The sequence below is a fragment of the Homarus americanus genome, unplaced genomic scaffold (assembly GCF_018991925.1).
Source record: "Homarus americanus isolate GMGI-L3 unplaced genomic scaffold, GMGI_Hamer_2.0 scaffold34921, whole genome shotgun sequence".
Classification (NCBI taxonomy): Eukaryota; Metazoa; Arthropoda; class Malacostraca; order Decapoda; family Nephropidae; genus Homarus; species Homarus americanus.
In genome coordinates this window covers 10,995,718-11,021,737 of record NW_024741901.1, presented here as the reverse complement: position 1 = coordinate 11,021,737, position 26,020 = coordinate 10,995,718, and the positions used below count along the sequence as shown (strand labels likewise).

General features: G+C 44.7%; 1 protein-coding gene across 1 annotated transcript in view; it reads left to right on the top strand.

The window, feature by feature from the left end:
- Positions 1-6,040: 6,040 nt before the first annotated feature.
- LOC121876263 (syndecan-like) overlaps positions 6,041-26,020 on the top strand; it is a 62,416-nt gene continuing 42,436 nt past the window's right edge. The window contains exon 1 of the mRNA XM_042381297.1: positions 6,041-6,316. Coding sequence (XP_042237231.1) covers positions 6,064-6,316 — 253 coding nt within the window. The 5' untranslated portion in view covers positions 6,041-6,063. The remainder of the gene's footprint in view (positions 6,317-26,020) is intronic.

The window sequence follows — 26,020 nt, the reverse complement described above, 5'->3', positions numbered from 1 at the left end:
TATTATTATTATTATATTATTATTATTATTATTGTTAATATTATTATTATTATTATTATTATTATTATTATTATTATTGTTATTATTATTATTATTATTATTATTATTATTATTATTATTATTATTATTATTATCATTATTATTATTATTATTAATATTATTATTATTATTATTATTATTATTATTATTGTTAATATTATTATTATTATTATTATTATTATTATTGTTATTATTATTATTATTATTATTATTATTATTATTATTATTTATTATTATTATTATTATTATATTTCACCCATTACGGCCTGATTAGTGACCTGTGCCTGGTGGGCTAATCCCCGTAAAAACAAAACAAAAAAAAAAAAACATCCACCACTCTATTTCCAAACCAGTGTTTACCTATTTCACGCCTAAGTCTAAATTTGTCTAATTTAAAACCATTAATACGAGTTCGCTCCTGGTTGGATAGTTTGAGTACCTTTGTAATGTCCCCTTTGTTTAGCCCTGACTTCCATTTATACGCTTCTATTATATCGCCCCTCACTCTACGTCTCTCGAGGGAGTGCAAATTAAGATGCTTTAACCTGTCTCTGTACTCAAGGTTCCTAATGCCGGGATTAGTCTTTTATTCTCCTCTGAATTCTTTCTTGGGATTCTATATCCTTTCTGTAATACGGTGACCAGAATTGAACTGCGTAATCCCAGTGAGGTTTCTAAACGCTAGATATAGTTTTAAGATGACCTCGCTAGTCTTGTAACTAACACTCCTTTGTATGAACCCAAGTACTTTGTTAGCCTCGTTTCGAGCAAATGCACATTGTTGACCTGGTTTAAGATTCCTACTTATCATTACTCCTAAATCTTTCTTACATTCGAATTTCTCTATAACATCGTTGTTCATCTGATATCTGGTTTCTCTGTTTACATCTCCTAGACTAAGTACTTTACATTTGTCCACAATGAATTTCATCTGCCATTTTTCAGACCATGTGAAATTTTCTCTAGATCTTCCTGTAGTTTTGCGGAGTCCGTCAGATTTAATAACACGTCCTATTTTAGTGTCGTCAGGTTTACTTATGTTGGTGTCTATGCCGAAATCTATATCGTTTATGTATATAATAAACAAAAATAGTCCAAGTACTGAGCCTTGGGGTACTCCACGAGTGACGTTACTCCAATCGGATTTAGTGCCGTTAAATCACACTCGCTGTTTCGTGTCCTGAACCCACGCCTTAATCCATTTCAGAATATCTACTCCAATGCTGATAGGTATGTGTACATGTATAGAGACAGGTAGATGAACACACACACACACACACACACACACACACACACACACACACACACAGGGACCCAACAAGTTCCCTCCAAGCAGCTATATGGAGGTGAGAACGAGCTGTATTACCTCTCTCACAACCTCCAAAACACCCACCTACCTACCTTACCTTACCTTACCTTACCTTACCTTACCTTACCTTACCTTACCTTACCTTACCCTTCCTAGTCTTATCTCTCTCTCTCTCTCTCTCTCTCTCTCTCTCTCTCTCTCTCTCTCTCTCTCTCTCTCTCTTGTATTCTGAGTTTTAAATCATCGTATTCAAAGGGGTTAAATCACCATAATCCAGGGGTTAAATCACTATACTCAAAGGGTTAAATCACCATACTCAAGACGTTAAATCACCATACAAAGACGTTAAATCACCATACTCAAGAGATTAAATCACGATAATTAAGGGGTTAAATCACCATGTTTTGGAAATAACAGACCTAATTTTTTAACACAGATTAGATATACAATAATAAAAGTGAATACGAAGTTAATTAGCATATTGCCAGGTAGTCAAGGTGATCTATTTTCCACCATAAGCAACTGTGTCAGGTGTGAGGAGCAATTAGTGTCAGGTAAACCACAAGATGTCGCCATTAGACTAAAGCTCGGGTATTATACAGTTTTATACAATTTATACAGTTTTATACAGTATTATACAGTGTCTCTTTATACTGTATATACCTCTGGCAAGTCCCTCCCTTGTGTGGGTAGAGATAGGGACACACACACACACACACACACACACACACACACACACACACAATATATTAGTTTGTGAGAAAATCAAACCTTTTAAGGGGAGATCCAAATATATTCCGCGTGTAGGGCTAAGTTTAGGTTAGGTTAAGCTGGGTTAGGTTAAGTTGGGTTAGGTTAGGTTAGGTTGCTGGGTTGAATCGGCTGGGTAGGTTAAGCTAGGCTATGTTAGATTAAGCTGGGTTAGATTAGGCTGGGTTTGATTAGACTGGGTTAGGTTAAGCTGGGTTAGGTTAGGTTAGGCTGGGTTTGATTAGGCTGGGTTAGGTTAAGCTAGGCTATGTTAGATTAAGCTGGGTTAGATTAGGCTGGGTTTGGTTAAGCTGGGTTAGGTTAAGTTGGGTTAGGTTAGGTTAGGCTGGGTTTGATTAGGCTGGGTTGGGTTAGCTAGGCTATGTTAGATTGCTGGGTTAGATTAGGCTGGGTTTGATTAGGCTGGTTTAGGTTAGCTGGGTTAGGTTAGGTTAGGCTGGGTTTGATTAAGCTGGGTTTGATTAGCTGGGTTGGGTTAGCTGGGTTAGGTTAGGTTAGGCTGGTTTGTTAGGTTGAGCTGGGTTTGATTAGGCTGGGTTGGGTTAGCTGGGTTAGGTTAAGCTAGGCTATGGAGTAGCTGGAGTTAGATTAGCTGGGGTTGATTGGGCTGGGTTTGATTAGGCTGGGTTAGGTTAGCTGGGTTGGGGTTAAGCTGGGTTAGGTTAGCTGGGTTAGGTTAAGCTGGGTTGGGTTAAGCTGGGTTAGGTTAGGTTAAGCTGGGTTGAGTTAAGCTGGGTTGGGTTAAGCTGGGTTAGGTTAAGTTAGGTTAGGTTAAGCTGGGTTTAGGTTAAGTTAGGTTGGGTTAAGCTGGGTTAGGTTGGATTAAGCTGGGTTGGGTTAAGCTGGGTTGGGTTAAGCTGGGTTGGGTTAAGCTGGGTTAGGTTAAGCTGGGTTAGGTTAAGCTGGGTTGGGTTAAGCTGGGTTGGGTTAAGTTGGGTTGGGTTAGCTGGGTTGATTTAGGTTAGCTGGGTTAGGTTAGCTGGGTTGGGTTAGCTGGGTTGGTTAAGCTGGGTTGGGTTAGCTGGGTTGGAGTTAAGCTGGGTTGGTTGGGATTAGCTGGGTTGGGTTAGCTGGGTTGGGTTAGCTGGGTTGGGTTAGCTGGGTTGGGTTAAGCTGGGTTGGGTTAAGTTAGGTTAGGTTAAGCTGGGTTGGGTTAACTGGGTTAGGTTAAGCTGGGTTGGGTTAAGTTGGGTTGATTGATTGGTTGGGTTAGGTTGAGTTGGGTTAAGCTGGGTTAGGTTAAGCGTGGGTTAGGTTAAGTTAGGTTGGGTTTAGCTGGGTTAGGTTAAGCTGGGTTAGGTTAAGCTGGGTTAGGTTAGGTTGAGTTGGGTTAGGCGGGTTAGGTTAGGTTGAGTTGGGATTAGCTGGGTTAGGTTAGGTTAAGCTGGGTTAGGTTAGGTTAGGTATGAGTCAGTATTTGTCTGTGTTATCTTCACCTCTGTTCCTCTTTAGTTCCTTTTATTATTCATATCTGTCTGTGATTCTGGCTCCCTCACCTTCACCTAGCACCATCTTCACCTAGCACCACCCAGCCCTCACCTTCACCTAGCACCACCCAGCCCTCACCTTCACCTAGCACCATCTTCACCTAGCACCACCTTCACCTAGCACCACCCAGCCCTCACCTTCACCTAGCACCACCCAGCCCTCACCTTCACCTAGCACCACCTAGCACCACCTTCACCTAGCACCACCCAGCCCTCACCTTCACCTAGCACCACCCAGCCCTCACCTTCACCTAGCACCACCTAGCACCACCTTCACCTAGCACCACCCAGCCCTCACCTTCACCTAGCACCACCCAGCCCTCACCTTCACCTAGCACCACCTAGCACCACCTTCACCTAGCACCACCCAGCCCTCACCTTCACCTAGCACCACCCAGCCCTCACCTTCACCTAGCACCACCTAGCACCACCTTCACCTAGCACCACCCAGCCCTCACCTTCACCTAGCACCACCCAGCCCTCACCTTCACCCTAGCACCACCTAGCACCACCTTCACCTAGCACCACCCAGCCCTCACCTTCACCTAGCACCACCTAGCACCACCTTCACCTAGCACCACCCAGCCCTCACCTTCACCTAGCACCACCCAGCCCTCCTTCACCTAGCACCACCCAGCCCTCACCTTCACCTAGCACCACCCAGCCCTCACCTTCACCTAGCACCACCTAGCACCACCTTCACCTAGCACCCCAGCCCTCACCTTCACCTAGCACCACCTAGCACCACCTTCACCTAGCACCACAGCCCTCCACCTTCACTAGCACCACAATCCACCTACCTAGCACCACCCAGCCCTCACCTTCACCTAGCACCCCCAGCCCTCCACCTAGCACCACCTAGCACCACCTTCACCTAGCACCACCCAGCCCTCACCTTCACCTAGCACCACCCTCACCTTCACCTAGCACCACCAATCACCACCTTCACCTAGCACCACCCCTTCACCTAGCACCACCTAACACCACCTTCACCTAGCACCACCTAACACCACCTTCACCTAGCACCATCTTCACCTAGCACCACCTACCTAGCACCACCTAACACCACCTTCACCTAACACCACCTTCACCTAGCACCACCTAACACCACCTTCACCCTAGCACCACCACACCCACACTTACCTTGCACCACCTTCCTCTCACACCTTCACCTGCCCACCCCTACTTACATTACTAGCACCACCCAGCCCTCACCTTCACCTAGCACCACCCAGCCCTCACCTTCACCTAGCACCACCTAGCACCACCTTCACCTAGCACCACCCAGCCCTCACCTACCACCCTAGCACCACCTCCCTTCACCCTAGCACCACCAATCACCACCTTCCTAGCACCACCTTCACCTAGCACCACCTAACACCACCTTCACTAGCACCTAGCACCCTTCCTTCCATCTTACACCACTTTACCTAGCACTAACACCACCTTCACCTAACACCACCTACTAGCACCACCTAACACCACCTTCACCTAGCACCACCTAACACCACCTTCACCTAGCACCATCTTCACCTAGCACCACCTTCACCTAGCACCACCCTAACACCACCTTCACCTAACACCACCTTCACCTACAACCGACCCCTCACCTTCACCTAGCACCACCCAGCCCTCACCTTCTAGCACCACCTAGCACCACCTTCACCTAGCACCAGGCCTCACCTTCCCTACACCACCCTCACCTTCACCCTAGCACCACCAATCACCACCTTCACCTAGCACCACCTTCACCTAGCACCACCTAACACCACCTTCACCCTAGCACCACCTAACACCACCTTCACCTAGCACCATCTTCACCTAGCACCACCTTCACCTAGCACCACCTTCACCTAACACCACCTTCACCTAGCACCACCTAACACCACCTTCACCTAGCACCACCTAACACCACCTTCACCTAGCACCACCTAACACCACCTTCACCTAGCACCATCTTCACCTAACTCACCTTCACTAGCACCACCTAACACCACCTTCACCTAACACCACCTTCACCTAGCACCACCTAACACCCAAAAGCTTCGATAATAATTGAAGCTTTATACAGTATGCTATGTATATATCGGTGATGACAGGTGATTAAGTACATCTAATTACTCACAGGTATTTACCAGGTGTTAGCTGTCATGGCGGCTGTGGGAAGACTGATGGTGTGTGTGTGTGTGTGTGTGTGTGTGTGTGTGTGTGTGTGTGTGTGTGTGTGTGTGTGTGTGTATGGGGGTATGAGATGTTGTGGTAAATCTCTCTCTCTCTCTCTCTCTCTTTTTTTGCTCTGTTCTTTATACCTATTTTATCCATGATTATTATTTTTTTACCAAACACAAATTATTCGTAACATAATAATGATAATGTGATGGAAATTTAAGGTGTATTATAATCAGGTGTTAAGAGACGGTCAGTGAGGTGATAGATGTGGTTTTCTTGTTTCAGGTGATGGGTAACAGAGACGTACACACGGCCAGTGATTTGGACTTGTACCTGGAGGACTATGGCTCAGGCGATGGTCCGGACTTGGTGGAGGGGCCTGGATTGACCCATATCGATCATGAGGGTTCAGGACACGGTAGTCGGGATCACCCTTACGGCGCCACCTACGATGACACGGAAGATGATGACTACTACGATGAATACGATGCTAGATATACCCCCGATGATGATGACTCATTCCACGAAGGATCCGGTACAAGTGAGTATCCCCTCTTAATGTGTCAGGGTTTTCTTTGAAGTATGGTGTTGGTTTTCTGTTCTCATTTTCAGGGGTAACTAAGAGAAAACGAGGAATTATACGTTATTTTCCTGGCTTCTTAAATACGTGAAATTTAACATGCAAAGACTGATGTATTGTAATGTTATTTTAATGTGAACTGTATTTAAATTGGAACTAAAAGTTATATTTCCCTAGAATTAGAAAATATTTGGACGACTATGCTCTAGGTAGAACTTCACAATATAGATACTGGACACTTTATATATCTGGTCATACACTATCTGGTAAAATATCGTGTTGACATTTGATTCCGCTTTTAGACGTGTGAAAACGACGATGGGTGGAAGATAATTGGATATTGTTTCAAAATGGTGACTTCTGAAACTTGGAGATGTGTAAAAAAAATGAATAATAATAATTAACGGTTTATTAAGATAATATGGCAACCCAAAGGCTGAAAATATACACTGAACAGAGATCATAAGTTACATATGGTGGAATCGGGGAGTGGGTCACTTGATTGACAAAAGCTCTCAGTGTGTGTGTGTGTGTGTGTGTGTGTGTGTGTGTGTGTGTGTGTGTGTGTGTGTGTGTGTGTGTGTGTGTGTGTGTGTGTGTGTGTGTGTGTGTGTGTGTGTGTGTGTGTGTGTGTGTGTGTATATAGTGTTTTTGGGCCTCAACATCAATGTCCTACTAACTTTGAAACCTTAATTGACACATAATATTTTCACACTGACCCATAAACACTATAAATGACACACACACACACACACACACACACATAACGACAACTTTTAAGCCCCTGAGTGCATGGTTTTTAGTGTTTTGCAGTACTAAAAGTTTCGTAATTACGTTCTATTTGCACGTTTTCCTTTTAAACGATCCCAGATCATTATTTTTTTCCATTTTTGTGTGTCAGGATATAACAAACTTACTCGTGGTCATTTATGTCCAGCTGGTGTTATATATTGAGGATTTCTGGTGTACATAAGATTTATCATTAGAGTATTCCTTAGAAATAGTCCCATTTTCTTCTATTAATATTTGCCCGTTTTCTTTGATGTGAACCTTGTAAATATTTCCCAAGCCTTACCAGCTGTTTTACCTTTTGGGATCTACAGTAGTTTTGCTTGACAGTTTTGTATTCTGTGTAGTATTGTAATGCCCCTCACGTTCCAAAAACACCGAAACACCTTCAGAATTGTAAAATAAGTAAATATATTATTGTCTCACCATTACAACCGATAGTGGTGAACATATTTATAGTTATTACGAATATTAATTAACCTTCCCCCCATCCGGACCTGATCTTGAATATAACCCAGCCTTACCCAGGTTCGATTAGGGTATAAAATAAATGTTTAGTATATAAGTCAGTAGGGTATATTGACCAATCAATAGCCTCGGTGTATAGGTCAGTAGGTTATATTGACCAATCATGAGCCTCGGTGTATAAATAAGTACCTTATATTGACCAGTCATGAGCCTCGGTGTATAGGTCAGTAGGTTATATTGACCAATCATGAGCCTCGGTGTATAAATAAGTAGGTTATATTGACCAGTCATGAGCCTCGGTGTATAAGTCAGTAGGTTATATTGACCAATCAAGAGCAACGATGCTTTTATTTAGGTCAGTGACGGGGCTTATCCGATTAAAAGCTGAATTTGTTTAAACTTTAACCATTTATCAGAGAGGAAGGTTCGTTCTACCGCTTTGTGTTGAAATTGTGTGTATAACGAATTTTGTTTGAGCTTCATTCAACCTGTGTGTCGCTTGGTCTAAGGACGTCCCGTATATTCGACTACACTAATCGGCTCTGCAGTGTGTTGCTTTTCACCGCTGCAGCACCTGAGCCGATTACACTTACCTGGAAATTATGCGGTGATACTTAGTGTGTACCGTGTAAGGGTTGTTATTGTGTGTGTGTCTCTTAAACCTGAAAATTGTGTGGCCAGATTATTGCAGGAGGCCAGGGATTCGTATACTCTCGAGGCCAGGGTTAGGCTTTTGAGGCCGGGCTCTCCTGGGGAGCTGGGTGCTCTCAAGGGCCGGGTGCTCTCAAGGGCCGGGTTCATCTGAGACTGTTATTATATTATGCTGTGAATGTTACGTTTCGCATTTTTGTAGAATAGACGTGTGTGTGTGTGTGTGTGTGTGTGTGTGTGTCCTCCTCTTCCCACAAGGCCCCGAGACAAGCAATTTGGTTGTTTGGTTAGTTGTTGAGTTGGTTGTTTGCTGAGTTAGTCACGCAACCACATCAGAAAATTCACAACCAATTTTTTTTTCGTATGTGTGTTTAATATGAGTTTTTATTAAGGATATCCCTATAGTCATTCGCATAGTATTATATAAGACAGTGTGGTGGTGTAAGGGTGACAGATGAACATAGAGTGAAGGATAAGGAGTGTAAGGGTAAAAATATGACAGGTGTTATTGGAGAGTATTTACAGAATGGAAAAAAAAAAGTTACATAATTAAAGTTACAAAATGGAAAAAAAAAATTATAGAATGAAAATATTACAGAATTAAGAAAAAAAGTTAGAGTAAAAACTTAGAGAAATTACCTCACACATTTAATTGGTATTCATGGACAAAGAGTGTACACATGCTCTACAGGAAGTGCTCACGGGATACACACAAAGTCAGTATTATTTGTTGCAGCTGTCGACCCCGGGTTCAGCTCTCCTCTTATTCGGGTTCAAACACTCCCTACATTCTACCGACCCCGGTTCAGATCTCCTCTTATTCGGGTTCAACACTCCCCACATTCTACCGACCCCGGTTCAGCTCTCCTCTTATTCGGGTTCAAACCTCCCTACATTCTACCGACCCGGGTTCAAATCTCTTCTTATCCGGGTTCAAACACTCCCCACATTCTACCGACCCCGGGTTCAAATCTCTTCTTATCGGGTTCAAACACTCCCCACATTCTACCAACACGCGTAGCCTATGCACGCAATAAACCACCTTTACACACCCTAGGAAAATTTAACTATGCTATTATAAGCATAGTTAACTGCAGCATTTAACACTGAATACAAATTTAACATGAGAAGAAAAAGACCCACGAATTTACGGTAATCACGTTTTAAATTAACAGACAGGGGTTGATAGATGACGTCACCACACAGACGGGGGTTGGGAGATGACGTCACCACTTACAGACGGGGGTTGGAGATGACGTCACCACTTACAGAACAGGGGTTGGGAGATGACGTCACCACTTACAGACCGGGGATTGGAGATGACGTCACCACTTACAGACCGGGGTTGGGAGATGACGTCACCACTTTCAGACCGGGGGTTGGGAGATGACGTCACCACTTACAGACGGGGGTTGGGAGATGACGTCATCATTCACCAACGGTATAATAGTCTAGTCATTATGGAAGTATATACACATTAAGCCCCGCCCACGTTCTTTCATGTAGGGCCTGTGATTGGCTGTCTAGATATTGACCACACCGTTGTGAGTTCAGCCATTTAACATAACTTTTTTTTATAACGTTATTGGTAAAAAGAAATATATTGGTGTTTCTTCCTCAAAGTTTTCATAATAATTAATTAGATGGTGATTAATTAAGGTGATTGAAGGATTAGATGGTGATTAATTAAGGTGATTGAAGGATTAGATGGTGATTAATTAAGGTGGTTGAAGGATTAGATGGTGATTAATTAAGGTGATTGAAGGATTAGATGGTGATTAATTAAGGTGGTTGAAGGATTAGATGGTGATTAATTAAGGTGATTGAAGGATTAGATGGTGATTAATTAAGGTGGTTGAAGGATTAGATGGTAATTAATTAAGGTAGTTGAAGGATTAGATGGTGATTAATTAAGTTATTGAAGGATTAGATGGTGATTAATTAAGGTGATTGAAGGATTAGATGATGATTAGGATGATGAGAAGGATTAATTAGAAAGTAACAGGGAGGTACTTACCGCCTGGGAATATTGGAAGCATAATGTGTTGTCTAATGGTAGACCCTGCTGCTATATGGCATCACAAATATTGTGACCAAGTCCCAGGTTGTTGATCTGACTTTCTGCCTCATTTACACAATTGCAGGGTCTCAATTGTTTCTCTTACTTGACAACACAACACAACATACATATATTGTTTCTCACTATTGATCTTTTTTTTTATTTTTATTTCTTTATGGTTTATTATTATTATTATTATTATTATTATTATTAGTAGTAGTAGTAGTAGTAGTAGTAGTAGTAGTACATTTGCCCCCAGACCCTGATGTGGGTCAGTAACCTGTGCCCGGGTAGGCTAATCACATAAACAAATAAAAAATAAATATGGCTCTGTCGGCTCTCCGTGGCTCAAATTACCTTACCGTTTATTATTGTTGTATACCTGCACTGATTAGGTACACGTATGTATGAATTGTCTATATCCATGTTGAACTGTATACCTGAATAGTCTTTATACATACATGCTAAATCAATTATTATTTACTTTATTATTATTATTATTATTATTATTATTATTATTATTTTACTATGGCCTAATCGTTTATATATATACTGTATTATATTGTGGTATATTTAGTATTTTTCTTCGTTAAGTTTTATACCACGACACCGAATTTGTTTTGAAAATATTCCCCCCAACAACGGGATCTGATGTTTAATGTAGGTAAATGTTTAAAGAGCCGGCAAAGGTGAGGAAATTACAAGGTATTTTTTTTTCTGCCGGTTCATCATGCTATTACCGCCACGACTCCGTTATGCTGAACCTGGTGTGGGGGGGGGGGGGTTGAGGTAAATACTGTTAAAAATTAATAATGAAATGGTGATAAATTACGTATGGATAACAAGGGAGTAAGGATAGTGTAGTGATTGAGTCTTGAGAGAGGAAACTGATCTATCGTCAGGTTTTCTGTTTTTGTTTCCCCCACTGAACCCCTAATTCATTTTTACTTCCCTTCCCCCTTCACTTTTCACCGTTCTCCTCCTTACTTCTTATCCCCCTTTATCCTCATCACTTTTCACCCCCCTTACCTCTATCTCTCTCTCTCTCGTGCTGTCCGTCCCCGTGCTGTCACCCGCGGGCATAGAGGTTTTTAAAATACGGTTTCCACTAACGAGAATTGCCCTTACTGTACTTGCTGACGTTGATTCATACCAGCCACTTTTGGGGTGTTTCACTAGTAAACAATTATATAAATCTGATTCAGTTAGCCATGATAAAGATCTTCCTTTTTCTGTGACGTCTACTACACCCGTTTTCTTTCGTGCGAAGGGAAACGCGCTGACTGGCACTGGAATCAATTGAAGAGGCCATACACTCACCGATTGCTGATGTTGCAACCCAAGTGTCACGCTTTGGCACTGAAGGTGTGTACCCTAGTGGACGGTCGGCGAGGTCGGGAAGGCGAGTTGAGCGTTGATGGAGAGGGTTTAGAAGTTGAGTTGGGAGCTAGCATGAAGTTGTACTAGCCTTAGAAAGTTATTTGTAAGGTGGAAGGAATTCATGCAAAAAGTAATGTTTAATTAGGTATGGCAGCGACCGTCTTCAGCGATGTTGTATATATTGTCATGTAAAGAATTGCGGGAGAATTTTAGGTCAAGATAAGTCATTAGAGACACAATCCAGAAGAAGATAAAGAAAAAAGCGAAGAATATTTTAATTAATTGAGCGCTAAGTTGAATGGAATTAATTGATAAAAGTACGGAATTAATTATGGAATTATCATAATGTCAGACAGTTGTGATGTGATAGGGCAGATGTTTACAGTGACGAATGTTTGGTAGCTGATGTTTTGGTTTTTACAGGTGTTTAGGGACGAGGCTGAAAGTTTATTGTATTTGTTGACGTATTTCCGAGTCCGCCATATTTGTGACGTCACAGCCTGTTGGCTCCCTGATTGTCAATAATTTTCGAGTAGAATTGAGATATAATTTCAGTTGAATAATTATGCCTGATATAACAAATTGATTAGATAATTTCCTTAAACGAAAAGAAATATATCAGTTTAAGTTAGTTAATAATTTTACTCATTCAAATATAAATAAATAATTTTCAACAATACAAATTATATTAAGGGTAAATGAGAAAAAATAATCCAATGTTATATTTGTTTTTATTATTACGGAGAGTTAAAAGTAACAACAGTAGAGGTATAAATATATCATCTGGTTAGAGTGTGTCTGTCTGTCTGATTAATAGTTTCCAATAAATGTAGTAAATTTATTATTGGGGTAAAATTCACAGGGATGGGGCGCCATTGATGTGAGAATGGTGGGTATGGTGGTGGGTAGGTGATGGTGGTGGGTATGGTGATGGTGGTGGGTAGGTGATGGTGGTGGGTATGGTGATGGTGGTGGGTATGGTGATGGTGGTGGGGTATGGTGATGGTGGTGGGTATGGGTGATGGTGGTGGGTATGGTGATGGTGGTGGGTATGGTGATGGTGGTGGGTATGGTGATGGTGAGTGGGTATGGTGATGGTGGTGGGTAGGTGATGGTGGTGGGTATGGTGATGGTGGTGGGTATGGTGATGGTGGTGGGTGAGTGATGGTGGTGGGGTATATGGTGATGGTGGTGGGTATGGTGATGGTTTATATTAGAATAGTGGGTATGGTGGTAGTTATGGTGGTACGTATGTTAGGGTATAGTGAGTATGGTGGGGTATGTTAGGGTGATGAGTATGGTGTTAAATGCTTCTAGGTGTGTGTGTGTGTGTGTGTGTGTGTGTGTGTGGTGTGTGTGTGTGTGTGTGTGTGTGTGTGTGTGTGTGTGTGGCCCAGCGTGTTTTGAACTCGTATTTAAAGCTGATATACTCGGCTCGTGTATAAGGCACATAGCCCAAAATGCATATGCACACTTTAAAGAAACAGCCTCTTAGCATTTACTGTACTTCCTTGTGCAGTTATAACCGGGATATGCTGTGTATGGTGGAGGTCACACACACACACACACACACACACACACACACACACACACACACACACACATACACAGCGTCTTGATATACCACTGCTGTATATTCAGTGTAACAGGAGTATGATAACCCTGCCAGCATACTTTCACATGGTGTATAACCGCGGTATGCTGTCTGTGTGTTGTACTGGAGAGAGTGTGTGTATACTGGAGTGTTTGTGTGTATGTGTGTGTGTGTGTACTGGAGTGTTTGTGCGTATGTATGTGTATGTGTGTGTGTGTACTGGAGTGTTTGTGCGTATGTATGTGTGTATGTGTGTGTGTGTGTGTACTATAGGGTTTGTGTATGTACTGGGTGTTTGTGTGTATGTATGTGTGTGTGTGTACTGGAGTTTTGACGAACGAGTCTAAGCATGTTTACGGACAGTTGTGGAAGGGTACGGACAGTTGTGGAAGGGTACGGACAGTTGTGAGGGTACGGACAGTTGTGGGTACAGACAGTTGTGAAGAGGACAGTTGTGGAGGGTACGGCAGTTGGGAAGGTACGGACAGTTGTGGAAGGTCGGACAGTTGGAAGGGAGGCAGTTGTAGAAGGTACGGACAGTGTGGAAGGGTACGGACAGTTGTGAAGGGTACGGACGTTGTGGAAGGGTACGGACAGTTGTAGAAGGGTACGGACAGTTGTGGAAGATTGGCAGTTGTGGAAGGTTACGGACAGTTGTGGAAGGGTACGGACAGTTGTGGAAGAGGGTACGGACAGTTGTGGAAGGGGTACGGACAGTTGTGGAAGGGTACGGACAGTTGTGGAAGGTACAGACAGTTGTGGAAGGGTACGGACAGTTGTGGAAGGGTACGGGCAGTTGTGGAAGGGTACGGACAGTTGTGGAAGGGTACGGGCAGTTGTGGAAGGGTACAGACAGTTGTGGAAGGGTACAGACAGTTGTGGAAGGGTACGGACAGTTGTGGAAGGTTACGGACAGTTGTGGAAGGGTACGGGCAGTTGTGGAAGGGTACGGGCAGTTGTGGAAGGGTACAGACAGTTGTGGAAGGGTACGGGCAGTTGTGGAAGGGTACAGACAGTTGTGGGAAGGGTACGGGCAGTTGTGGAAGGGTACGGGCAGTTGTGGAAGGGTACAGGGCAGTTGTGGAAGGGTACGGGCAGTTGTGGAAGGGGTACGGGCAGTTGTGGAAGAGGGTACGGACAGTTGTGGAAGGGTACGGACAGTTGTGGAAGGGTACAGGCAGTTGGAAGGGTACAGACAGTTGTGGAAGGGTACGGACAGTTGTGGAAGGTACGGACAGTTGTGGAGAAGTACAGACAGTTGTGGAAGGGTACGGACAGTTGTGGAAGGGTACGGACAGTTGTGGAAGGGTAAAGACAGTTGTGGAAGGGTACGGACGGCTCTGGCCGTATATGGACGGCCTTAGAGACGTATTCGGACAGCTCTGGAAAAGTATGAACGGTTCCCTTGCTGATCGTTCGTGACCCACACTAGTTATTATAAAATGAGGTCAAAGGTGAGGGCCAAGGTCGCGGCGTGTAAGAGGCGTGGGGGCGTGTAGCGGTGCACGGTGGGGGCGTGTAGTGGTGCACGGTGGGGGCGCGCGTGGTGGTGGTAGAGTACACGGTGATAGTTGTGGGCGTGAGGAGCGCGTAGATGGTTGGGTGCGTGGTGGTGGTGGGCGTGGGCGGTAATGTTTGTGGTGTAGGGGAGCGTGCTTGTTTACGGTGGGCTTGGAGGCTGAGTGAGGGCGCGTGTTTAGTTGGGTCCGCGTGGAGAGGAGCATGCTGTGGGTGGTGGTGGGCGTGTGGGTGGGCTGGGTGGCATGGAGGGTGCGTGGAAAGTAACGTTTATGGTGGCAGTGTTGTGGGCACGCGGAGAGCAGTGTGGGGGTGTGGGGGAGTGATGCGTAGTGCCTTAGGGGGGTGTGAAGGCGCGTGTCTGGTGGCAGGTACAGGGCGCGGGCGGCGGGCGAGTATGCGTGTGGTGAGGTGATGGGGGAGGGGTGGTCGGGCGCGTGGAGGGGAGCGTGCGTGGTGTATTGATCGCTGGCTGTGGTGCTAACAGCGGTGGTGGTGGTGGTGACGAGTCAGTGTGCGGCCGCCGCTGCTGCTGCTGCTGCTGCTGCTGCTGCTGCTGCTGCTAGCTAGCTGCTGTTTCTCCGCTGCTCTCCACCCACCAGTGTTTACAGCATCCAGTACGACCCGCGGCCTCGACTATCACCACCTCGTCAGCCACCACCACCGCCATATAAGACCCTCGGGTCGAACCCCGGTGGAAAGGTCAGCATCTATCATTACGTCGACACTGCCCACTACCCACACCTGTTCTGAGGTAGGTCACCTCCCACACATCTGCCTCCAGGGGGCTCTGTGTCGACCTCTTGCAGGTGTTTTGTGTACAGTGATGCCTCGCCCGGACTGTGGGGGTGTGGGTACTCAGGGCTCTGGGTATACTTGAGTGTGGGGGTGTGGGTATACGTAGGTAGGAGTGTGAGTATACATGTACTAGGGTATACATACAGTAGATGTGAGGGTATACAGGAGTGTGAGGATTGAGTAAATATACAGGTATACATGGATGGTAGTTATGTATCTGTATGTTTGTATATACTGTACTGTACACTGTATGAAAATTGATCATTGTAGACAGTCAAGGCAGTGACGGATACATACACTGCTGAGAAATACAGTTATGCATATATAGACGGATACGTACTGTAACGGATACATGCAGTGACGGATACATACTGTGATGGATACATACTGTAACGGATACATACAGTTATGGATGCATACTGTAGCGGATACATACTGTAACGTATACAAACAGTGACGGATACAAACTGTAAGGGATACATATAGTGACGTATACATACTGTAACGGATGCATACAGCTACAGATACATACTGTAACGGATACATACAGTGACGGATACATACAGTAACGGATACATGCAGTTACGGATACATACTGTAATGGATACAGCCAGACCTGTAACACCAACACTCGGGTAACAATGTGAGGTGTACAGATGATATTAATTTGTTATTGTTGTTATTGAGATAAACAAAGAAATGGTCGTTAATATGAACACCTAACTACGGTGTCAGTGGTTACGATAAATGAATGTAATGAACGTAAGAATAATGATAAGAATTGTGATAAATGTTGTGTAATATTTTAATACCGATGATAATAATAATAATAATAATAATAATAATAATAATAATAATAATAATAATAATAATAATAATAACTAATAACCTAGCATAATAACAACAACAACAAATAATAATAATAACACCAGGAGAAAAAAAAAATACATAAATAAATAAATAAAATAAATAAATAAAAAAAATTGGATTAATAAGATTTTACTCCAAAGAAAACATGTTAAAATTTAATGCATAGTAATATTAATGGGACTGACAATGTATTACAGCATCCATTTTATTTATCTAAAGATGGGTGGTATGAGGTGCGAGGGGGAGGGTACGTGTATGGGGGTTGGGCATGTGTGTTTGGAGGGTGGCGGGTACGTATGGGCATGCTTGAGGGTATGGGAAACGTATGGGGGTATGGGTACGTAAGCCAGTATGGGTACGTATGGAGGTTGGGCATGTGTATGGGGGTTGGGCATGTGTTTTGAGGGTATGGCATGTGTATGGGGGTATGGGTACGTGTTTGAGGGTATGGGTACGTGTATGGAGGTTGGGTACGTGTTTGGAGGGTATGGGTACATGTATGGGGGTTGGGTACATGTATGGGGGTATGAGTACGTGTTTGCATTATGGGGTGGGTACGTACCCTGGGTATGTGTAAGGTATACATTAAGAGTGAGTACGTGCCCTGACCTTGACACCCACCAGCTAATGACCCTCGACCTTTGACCTGTTAATTAGTGTGTGATCTGTAATAAGCTTTAGCCATGGAATTAATGACCCTTGAGATCTGACCACTGTGACCCGGATCTTTGAGTGCCACATCCTCACTTGCCCTATGACCTCTTCCTACAGGTCCCCAGCCGTTACCAACACCTCTTCCCTCCCTGACCAGATATCCCTCCTCCTAGTGACAGGCCTGGCACTTAACATTATTAGGGACCTGCCACACTTTACCATAAACAGATAAATTGTACCGGGAATTTTCCTCCCCACGCACTCATCATTCTGTCACTTTATGTAACTTGCTGACAAAACCCATGACCCTTCAGGCTTTTACGCCCTTAATGCATGAGTCATAAAGGCAAGCATGAACTTAGCATGCTTCCCAGATGGGCGCTGTAAACGCTTCTGCGCTTCACCTTGCACAGGATGTAAGGGGGTGCCCAGTAAACTAGCTCCCTCTTGGGCAATCTAAAAAAAAATGTAATCTAATCATGACCTCTAATGGTCCCCGTGGTCTTTGAGTATTTTAGTGGTCCTGGGGTCTTTAGTGGTCTCAGGGTCTTTTGTGGTCGTTTTAATGGTGTTTTAGTGGGCTTTGGTCTTTAATAACTCTTTGTATTATTCATGGTGGTTTGACTTGAGTACACACACACACACACACACACACTTACACAAAAATCGGTATAACAATATTAATACTAACCTAACTCTAACCCAACCTGGAACCAACTGGAACGCTGAAACACTAAAAGGGTCTGTGTACTAACTGACTATAATGGTTACCCCAAAAAATCTAAAATCTCGTGACATAATGAGGCACCCCTCCCCTCACCCCCCCCAACACCCCCACCTCCCCTCCCTACCCCACCTCCCCCCCCTCCCTACCCCTCGATTAAAACAAACAAAACATTCTATCTCCTATATATAAATGGCGACGGTGTTACATTCTCCTCTCATTTTTTATTTGTTTTTATTTGTTTATTGTTTAAGAAGGCGGGGGTGGAGGGGTGGAGTAAAACTCCCTACCAGTATATTTCAGATGATAGCTATACGGCAGGGCTCGTTATGTAGGGACAGGGGGGCGGGTGGGGGGAAGGGAGAGATACGCTGACGCAACTCTTAGATTTTTCGACTGTGTGTGTGTGTGTTCATTTTGTCTCTCGTAACATTTAAAGGGGCGACGTTGTTTTAGTGGTTGTCGTAGTTGTAGTGGTGGTTGTAGTATATTGTGAGTGGTAGTAGTTGTAGTAGTAGTAATAATAAAGGAATATGAATCTGTATCTGTACTTAGTAGACCCAAGTTATGAAGACCTAAACTCACAATACAACCCTTAATTAAGTTGTTATCATAAGTAGAAGTTATCTTGATTATCGGGGGTCGAGTGATCGGTTATTATCCGATAGTTTATTTTGATCTAAAACTCACAGCCGGGAGAGATGGCAACACCGCCTCGCCCCATAACTGTAGTAAGGTATCGAGTCCCCTGGCACTTTATTAACTCCGTGTTGTGTTACAGAGAAAACTAGTGGGTCATGTTATCGAGAATCTATAGAATGTTCCTCTTGATTGTTAGGTTAGGTTAGGCTTGGTTTAATGGTAAGGTTTAGTGTTAGGTTAAGTTAGGCATGGTTTAATGGTTAGGTTTAGTGTTAGGTTAAGTTAGGCTTGGTTTAATGGTTAGGTTTAGTGTTAGGTTAAGTTAGGCTTGGTTTAATGGTTAGGTTTAGTGTTAGGTTTTTATTTCTACAGTATTCTCCTCAACACGGTCGAGTCTCAGTGTAATTCCGGCGTCATTATAATCCTCGTCTCTATGAGGGTGTGTTGAGTGAGTCACTGAGTCAAGCAATGGGAGTCGTCTCATGCCGCTGGCTACGTGGAGGAATTGATTCACGGAAAGTTGTTTTAGAATCTTGCCCTTGTAAAACTCTCTCTCTCTCTCTCTCTCTCTCTCTCTCTCTCTCTCTCTCTCTCTCTCTCTCTCTCTCTCTCTCTCTCCTCCGTCTCAATCAACCCCTCCCTCTCAACCACTCCCTCCTCCCCTCTCAATCTACCTTCTCTTTCCCTCTCTCCTCCCTCTCCTCCCCAATCACCACCCCCTTCCTCTCCTTCCCTCCATCATTTTTTTACTAGGAAGTTGCTGCACATCCCGAGTCCGGCTGCCGATTCATTTTTTGCTAGAGAGCCGGATATACCGCCTATGTACAAAATAATCGGCTTTTTGCACGCACGAAGCCGATTTGATCGTGTTGGTGTTCGGTGCAGCGAGCCACGTACACTACGGACTGTACTTGAGGTCAGGAGGTTAGGTTAGGTTAGGTTTCGTGTACGTGATGTTGTGTGGTAGTGATGTTGTTTATGTAGTCATAGTGTTGATGATGTTGTTGTTGTTGTAGTGGTGGTGTTGTTGTAGTGGTGTTGTTATAGTGTTGTTGTAGTGGTGTTGTTGTTGTTGTTGTAGTGTTGTATGTAGTCGTGTTGTTGTTGTAGTGGTGTTGTTATAGTGTTGTTGTTGTAGTGTTGTATTGTAGTCGTGTTGTTGTTGTTGTTGTTGTAGTGTTGGTATTGTAGTCGTGTTGTTGTTGTTGTAGTGTTGTATTGTAGTGATGTTGTTGTAGTGGTGATGTTGTTGTAGTGTTGTTGTATTGTAGTCGTGTTGTTGTTGTTGTTGTTGTTGTTGTTGTATTGTAGTCGTGTTGTTGTTGTTGTAGTGGTGATGTTGTTGTAGTGGTGATGTTGTTGTTGTTGTTGTTGTAGTAGTGTTGTATAGTCGTGTTGTTGTTGTTGTTGTTGTTGTTGTATTGTAGTCGCGTTGTTGTTGTTGTTGTATTGTAGTCGTGTTGTTGTTGTTGTTGTTGTTGCAGTAGTCATGTTGTTGTTGTAGTGGTGATGTTGTATTGTAGTCGTGTTGTTGTTTGTTGTTGTTGTAGTAGTGTTGTTGTTGTTGTTGTTGTAATGGTGTTATGTGATCCAGCGCCTGAGACTCACCCACCATGTTGACAGTGGTGGCCACATGTTACCTGCCTTATTATTATGTAGTTATACTGAATATTATGGGGACGTGTTACTTCTCTTTCTTCCTTCCTTCCTTCCTTCCTTCCTTCCTTCCTCTTCCTTCCTGTGTTTATTTTCTCCTCCCTCTTTCATCCCCATCTCCTCCTTCCTTCCTTCCTTCCTTCCTTCCTCTTATTCTTTTCCCCACAACAATACTAACAACGTGTGTGTGTGTGTGTGTGTGTGTGTGTGTGTGTGTGTGTGTGTGTGTGTGTGTCAGTTTAATATTATGGTAAACTGGAGGCCGATTTCAACCCTCACCTCCTCCTCCCCCAAAAAAAAGAAAGGTCGTACGATATAATTTTTTTTCCCCGTAATTTAAGAGGTAAATGTAGTCTTATCTTAACTGGTAGTTTATGGTGAATGCTTAATGGTAGTGTTAAACTATAGTGTGAATAAGGTGGGAAGAGAGGGAGGAGAGGGAGAGAGAGGGGGAGAGGAGAGAGAGGGGAGGGAGGGGAGAGAGAGGGAGGGGGAGAGAGGGGGAGAGAGGGAGAGAAGGAGAGAGTAGGTGAGAGAAAGGAAGGAGAATAAGGAGAGGTAAAAGAATGAGGAAGGAGGTAAAAAAATAAAGAGAAGGAGAGGAAAAGAGAAAAGATAATCAGACAGAAGAAGGAGAGGGAAAGACGAAGAAATGAAGGAGGAAAGAAGAAGATAAGAGAAGAGATGAGATAGATAGGTAGATAAGGCCAAAACTAACTATTGCTCATCACAGAAGTAGTAAACATCACGGTACTGGACTGTATATATATAGACAAGGGAGGTTCTCATAGCAGAGTGAGCCGGGCCTTAAGTGTGGTGATACACTACCACCATCACAACCATTACCACCACCACCACAACCATTACCACCACAATCACCACAACCACCACCATCCTACTAACCATCCTGGATAATTTTTACATTTTTATTTTTATTTTTTGGATGGGGGGTTGACGTGGTGCCTCTGACCTGTCGACCGTGAGTGCCTGGCTGACTGGCCGGCTGGCTGGCTGGCTGGCTGGCTGGCTGGTCTGACTGGCTGACTGGCTGGTGTCAAGATTTAGAGAGGACTGGCCATTAAAACTTTGATTTATTGTGGTTTAATTCTCTTATATTTTGGTGTTTGTTTTATTTTTTTTTTACTAATTCTTGTTTGTATTTTTTACGTTGTTTTTATTCTATTATTTAGTGAATATATTTTATATTTTATTATTGTATTTATTTATTTTTTTAACTTGTGTAAATTTGGCTACATATTATATACTTTTCTTATATAATTTACGTAATACAAAAAAAATATAGAAGGATATGTATGTTTATATACTGTATATATAGCAGGATTTATGTGTATAGTATAACGTGTGTATAGCGTATGACGTATATCGTATAACTAAATAAATTATATATCCTGTTTTATATAAATTGGGAGGGGGATTGCGTGATGGGGGGGTAAGGAGGGAGGGTAGTGAGGGGGTGAGGAGGGTTGGGGGTAGTGAGGGTGAGGAGGTTGGGAGATAGTGGGGGGGCAGGAGGTTGGGAAATAGTGAGGGGCGAGGAGGGGTAGGGAGATAGTGAGGGGCGAGGAGGGGTTGGGGAGATAGTGAGGGCGAGAGGTGGGAGATGGTGAGGGCGAGAGGGTGGGGGAGATGGTGGGGGGCGAGGAGGGTTGGGAGTTAGTGAGGGGGAGGAGGAGGTTGGGAGATAGTGAGGGGCGAGGAGGGTTTGGGGAGATGAGTGAGGGAGATGAGGGAGAGATAGTGAAGGGTGGAGAGGACAGAGAGAATGATGAAAGAAGACAAGGAGAACAAGAGAGAGAGTTATAAAGGTGTTAAAAAGAAGGGAGGAAGAGAATGAGATTTGGAAAGAGAAGAAAGGGAGAGAGGAAGAAGTGAGAGGTGAGACACGAGAGGAAGAGTGAGAGTGAGGTGAGACACGAGAGGAAGAAGGAGAGGTGAGAGAAAGAAGTGAGGTGAGAGAAAGAAGTGAGAGGTGAGAGGTAATGAGCAACAAACACAGGGGGGTGCGGCGTGAGGGTGGGTGTGGCGTGAGGGGAGAGGTGGGTGTGGTCAAGCAGCTAAGAGTGATGAAAGGAGCCACGCCCATCTGGGGAGGGTGAGAGGAGCCACGCCCACTTTTGGAGGGTGAGGGGAAAACGCCCACTTGAGGAAAGGGACGCGTAGTTAAGCTGTTGTCACTCTGATGATTGTGATATTGTGCGGTGATGGTGATGTGTGTGGTGGTGATGGTGATGTGTGGTGGTGATGTGGTGGTGATGGTGATGTGTGATGGTGGTGTGTGTGGTGGTGATGGTGTGGTGTGTGGTGGTGATGGTTGGTGGTGATGTGGTGGTGATGGTGATGTGTGGTGGTGATGGTGATGTGTGATGGTGATGTGTGGTGGTGATGAAGTGTAGTGATGTGTGATGGTTATGAGTGATAGTGATGTGTAATGGTGATATATGATGGTAGTGTTATGTGATGATGGTAATGTGTGATAGTGATGTGTGGTGGTGATAGTGATATATGGTGATGAATGTAATGGCGTAAGACCTGTATGGTGTAGTGTGGTCGTGATGTTATGATAGTGGTGATTATAGTGCGTGATAGTGTTGACCTGATTAACTCCTATAGTGATATTAGCTATGGTAGTGGTGATGGTGACAGGTCAGGTTATGTTAGGAAAGGTTAGATTGGACAAGGATAGGTTAGGTTTAGGTTGGGTTTAGGTTAGGTTAGGTTAGGTTAGGTTAGGTTAGGTTAGCTTTTAGGTTAGGTTAGTATTTCCACAACCTCTTCTATTCCCCTTGTAAACATCCTCAGGTCTTGTCATTTTCATTTACATTTTTTACACGTGTTGGTGTTATCTCAGCCACCGTCTCTCTCTGGGGCTATATCACACACACACACACACACACACACACACACACACACACACAGGCGATCCTTCTTGGGGTGAGTTATAGCCGTGTGTCTGTAGATTAGGCGTAAACTTTCCAATATTTATCTCCGGGTGTGCTTGTGGGTGGTATGTGTGTGTGTGTGTGTGGGGGGGAGATAAAGAATGCGAGACGGAAATAAGATGATGTACGAGAGAGTTTTTGGAAGGAACGATCGATTGAAGAATGCATAATGAAAGTGGATGTGTAGGAAAAGAAGAGAGATGGAAAAGATAAGAGATGAAGGAGAGATATTGGATTGGAGAGGAATGGGTATTTTAGGGAAGCAATGGTCTGCCTGCATGAGAGGATACCACGGTGATGAGACGTTCGTGTGTGTGTGTGTCTGTGGTGGGTGGTAAAGCTTTTGTTGTGTGTAACAGCAGGGGTGAGCCGGATGGAAGTGCTGGGAAGATCTTGTTGTGGAAGATGAGGGACACACACACACACACACACACACACACACACACACACACACACACACACACACACACACACACACACACACACACACTTTTTACACACCCTATTACAGCAGTGAGATATGATGAATGACAGGCAAGAAGAATGTTAGGTCCTGGATATGTTGTTGGTCTCGTTCTCATCCAGTCTATGTAATGCTGGAACCTTCCCCCTCCCCTCTCTCCCTCTCACCCTCTCTTCCCTCTCACCCTCTCCCTCTCTCCCCCTCACCCTCTCCCTCTCTCCTCTTCCCCTCACCCTCCCCTCTCTCCCCCTCTCACCCTCTCCCCTCTCTCCCCTCTCACCCTCTCCCCTCTCTCTCCTCTTCCCCTCACCCTCCCCCTCTCTCCTCTTCCCCCTCACCCTCCCTCTCTCTCCTCTCCCCTCCCCACCCTCCCCTCTCCCCCTCACCCTCTCCCTCTCTCTCCTCTTCCCCCTCACCCTCTCCCCTCTCCCTCTCTCCCCCTCACCCTCTCCCTCTCCCCCCTCACCCTCTCCCTCCTCTTCCCCCCTCCACCCTCCCCTCTCTCCCCTCTCACCCTCTCCCTCCTCTTCCCCTCACCCTCACCCTCTCTCCCCTCCCCCTCCCTCCTCTTCCCCTCCACCCCTCCCCCTCTCTCCCCTCACCCCTCCCTCTCCCCTCTCACCCTCTCCCTCTCTCTCCCTCTTCCCCTCACCCTCACCCTCTCTCCCCCCCTCTCCCTCTCCCTCTCTCTCCTCCCCTCCACCCCTCCCCTCTCTCCCCTCTCCCCTCTCTCCCCACGCAGGTTAAACAAAATTGAAAAACTCGTAATAAAACATGTGCTGTACAGACCTCGCCCTCGTTGTAGTGTGTCAGTATGAGTGATATCTGCCACTCCCTCTGTTGTGTTAAGTGGTCGAGTGAAGGTTGACCTCCACCCCTTCCCCCCCTTCCCCCTCCCCTTCCGAGTTCTAGGTCATTTCATCATCCCCCTCGTAAAAAATGTTTTTTGGTTCCAGGGGGTGGGGTCAGGAAGGTAGGGGTGGGGTTGGGGCGTGAGTGGGGTGGGGTCAGGGTGTGGGAGGTGGGGTTGATCAGGGTAGTAGGGGTGGGGTTGAGGATCAGGGTGTGGGTGGGGTTAGGGTCAGGTGGGTGGGACTTGTGTTTCAGGAATTGTAATTTTGTGTTTATTCATGTATGTGGGTTTTTATTCATTTCTTTTGTGTTTCTTTTGTAGTGTTTCTCTTCGTTCGGTTTCTTCTTTGTGTTTCTTTTGTTGTTTTCCCCACATCATCATCCACCCCTCATCATCGCCCCTCATCATCACGCCCTCATCATCCACGCCCTCATCATCCACGCCCTCATCATCAACTCCCCTCATCATCCACTCCTCATCATCCCTCCCCTCATCATCGCCCTCATCATCCACGCCCCTCAACATCCGCCCATCATCATCCTCTTCCCTCATCATCCACTTGCTATCATCCGCCCCTCATCATCCCGTGTGTATGTGTGTGTGTGTGTGTGTGTGGTGTGTGTGTGTGTGTGTGTGTGTGTGTGTGTGTGTGTGTGTGTGTGTGTGTGTGTGTGTGTGTCATTGTGGAAACACGACGGATAGCCCTAGACGGTCACTCACTCTCCCGATACAACCGCTGCCACCATCATTTTTCCCTGTGTTTTGCATAGTCCTCCTCTTCCCTCCTTCCTTCCCTCCCCACCTGTCCCTTCTTTCCTCCTTCCTTCCCCCCCCACCTGCCTTCTTTCCTCCTTCCTTCCCTCCCCCTGCCCCTTCTTTCCTCCCTCCTTCCCTCCAGCTGCCCCTTCTCTTCCTCCTTCCCTTCACCTGCCCATTTTTCCCTCCTTCCCTCCATCTGTTCTTTCTTCCTTCTCTGCCTCCACCTGTCCCTTCTTCCTTCCTTCATCCTTCCTTCTGTCTTCCTTCCTCCCTCCCGCCTTCTGTCACTTCTTCCTCCTCCCCTTCTTCTGTTCATTCTTCCCTCCCTCCCCTCCCTCCCTCCTCCCTCCTCCCTCCTCCCTCCTTCCTCCCTCCCTTCTACCCAGTTATGTACCTAAGTACTCAACCCCCATATTAAAAGAAAATGGCCTAATCAGGTTTTTATTTTAGACGAAAGAAAACGGGAATCACGTGTTAAAGAAAATGGGAATCACGTGTTAAAGAAAATGGGAATCACGTGTTAAAGAAAATGGGAATCACGTGTTAAAGAAAATGAGAATCACGTGTTAAAGAAAATTGGAATCACGTGTTAAAGAAAATGGGAATCACGTGTTAAAGAAAATGAGAATCCCACATCCTAAATATAATGGAAGATTTAGTCTGTGTGGAGCAGAGAATGGGACCCTAGAATATGTTAAATCAATCATGAGGTACTGGGGAAAAAAAGCTGTGAAAAAGGGAAAATGGAAAAGCAATCTTAAGGTGTTAGGGTAAAAAGTTAGGGAAAAACTTCTAGCGTCACGATTTACATATTTCCCCGTGTCGTA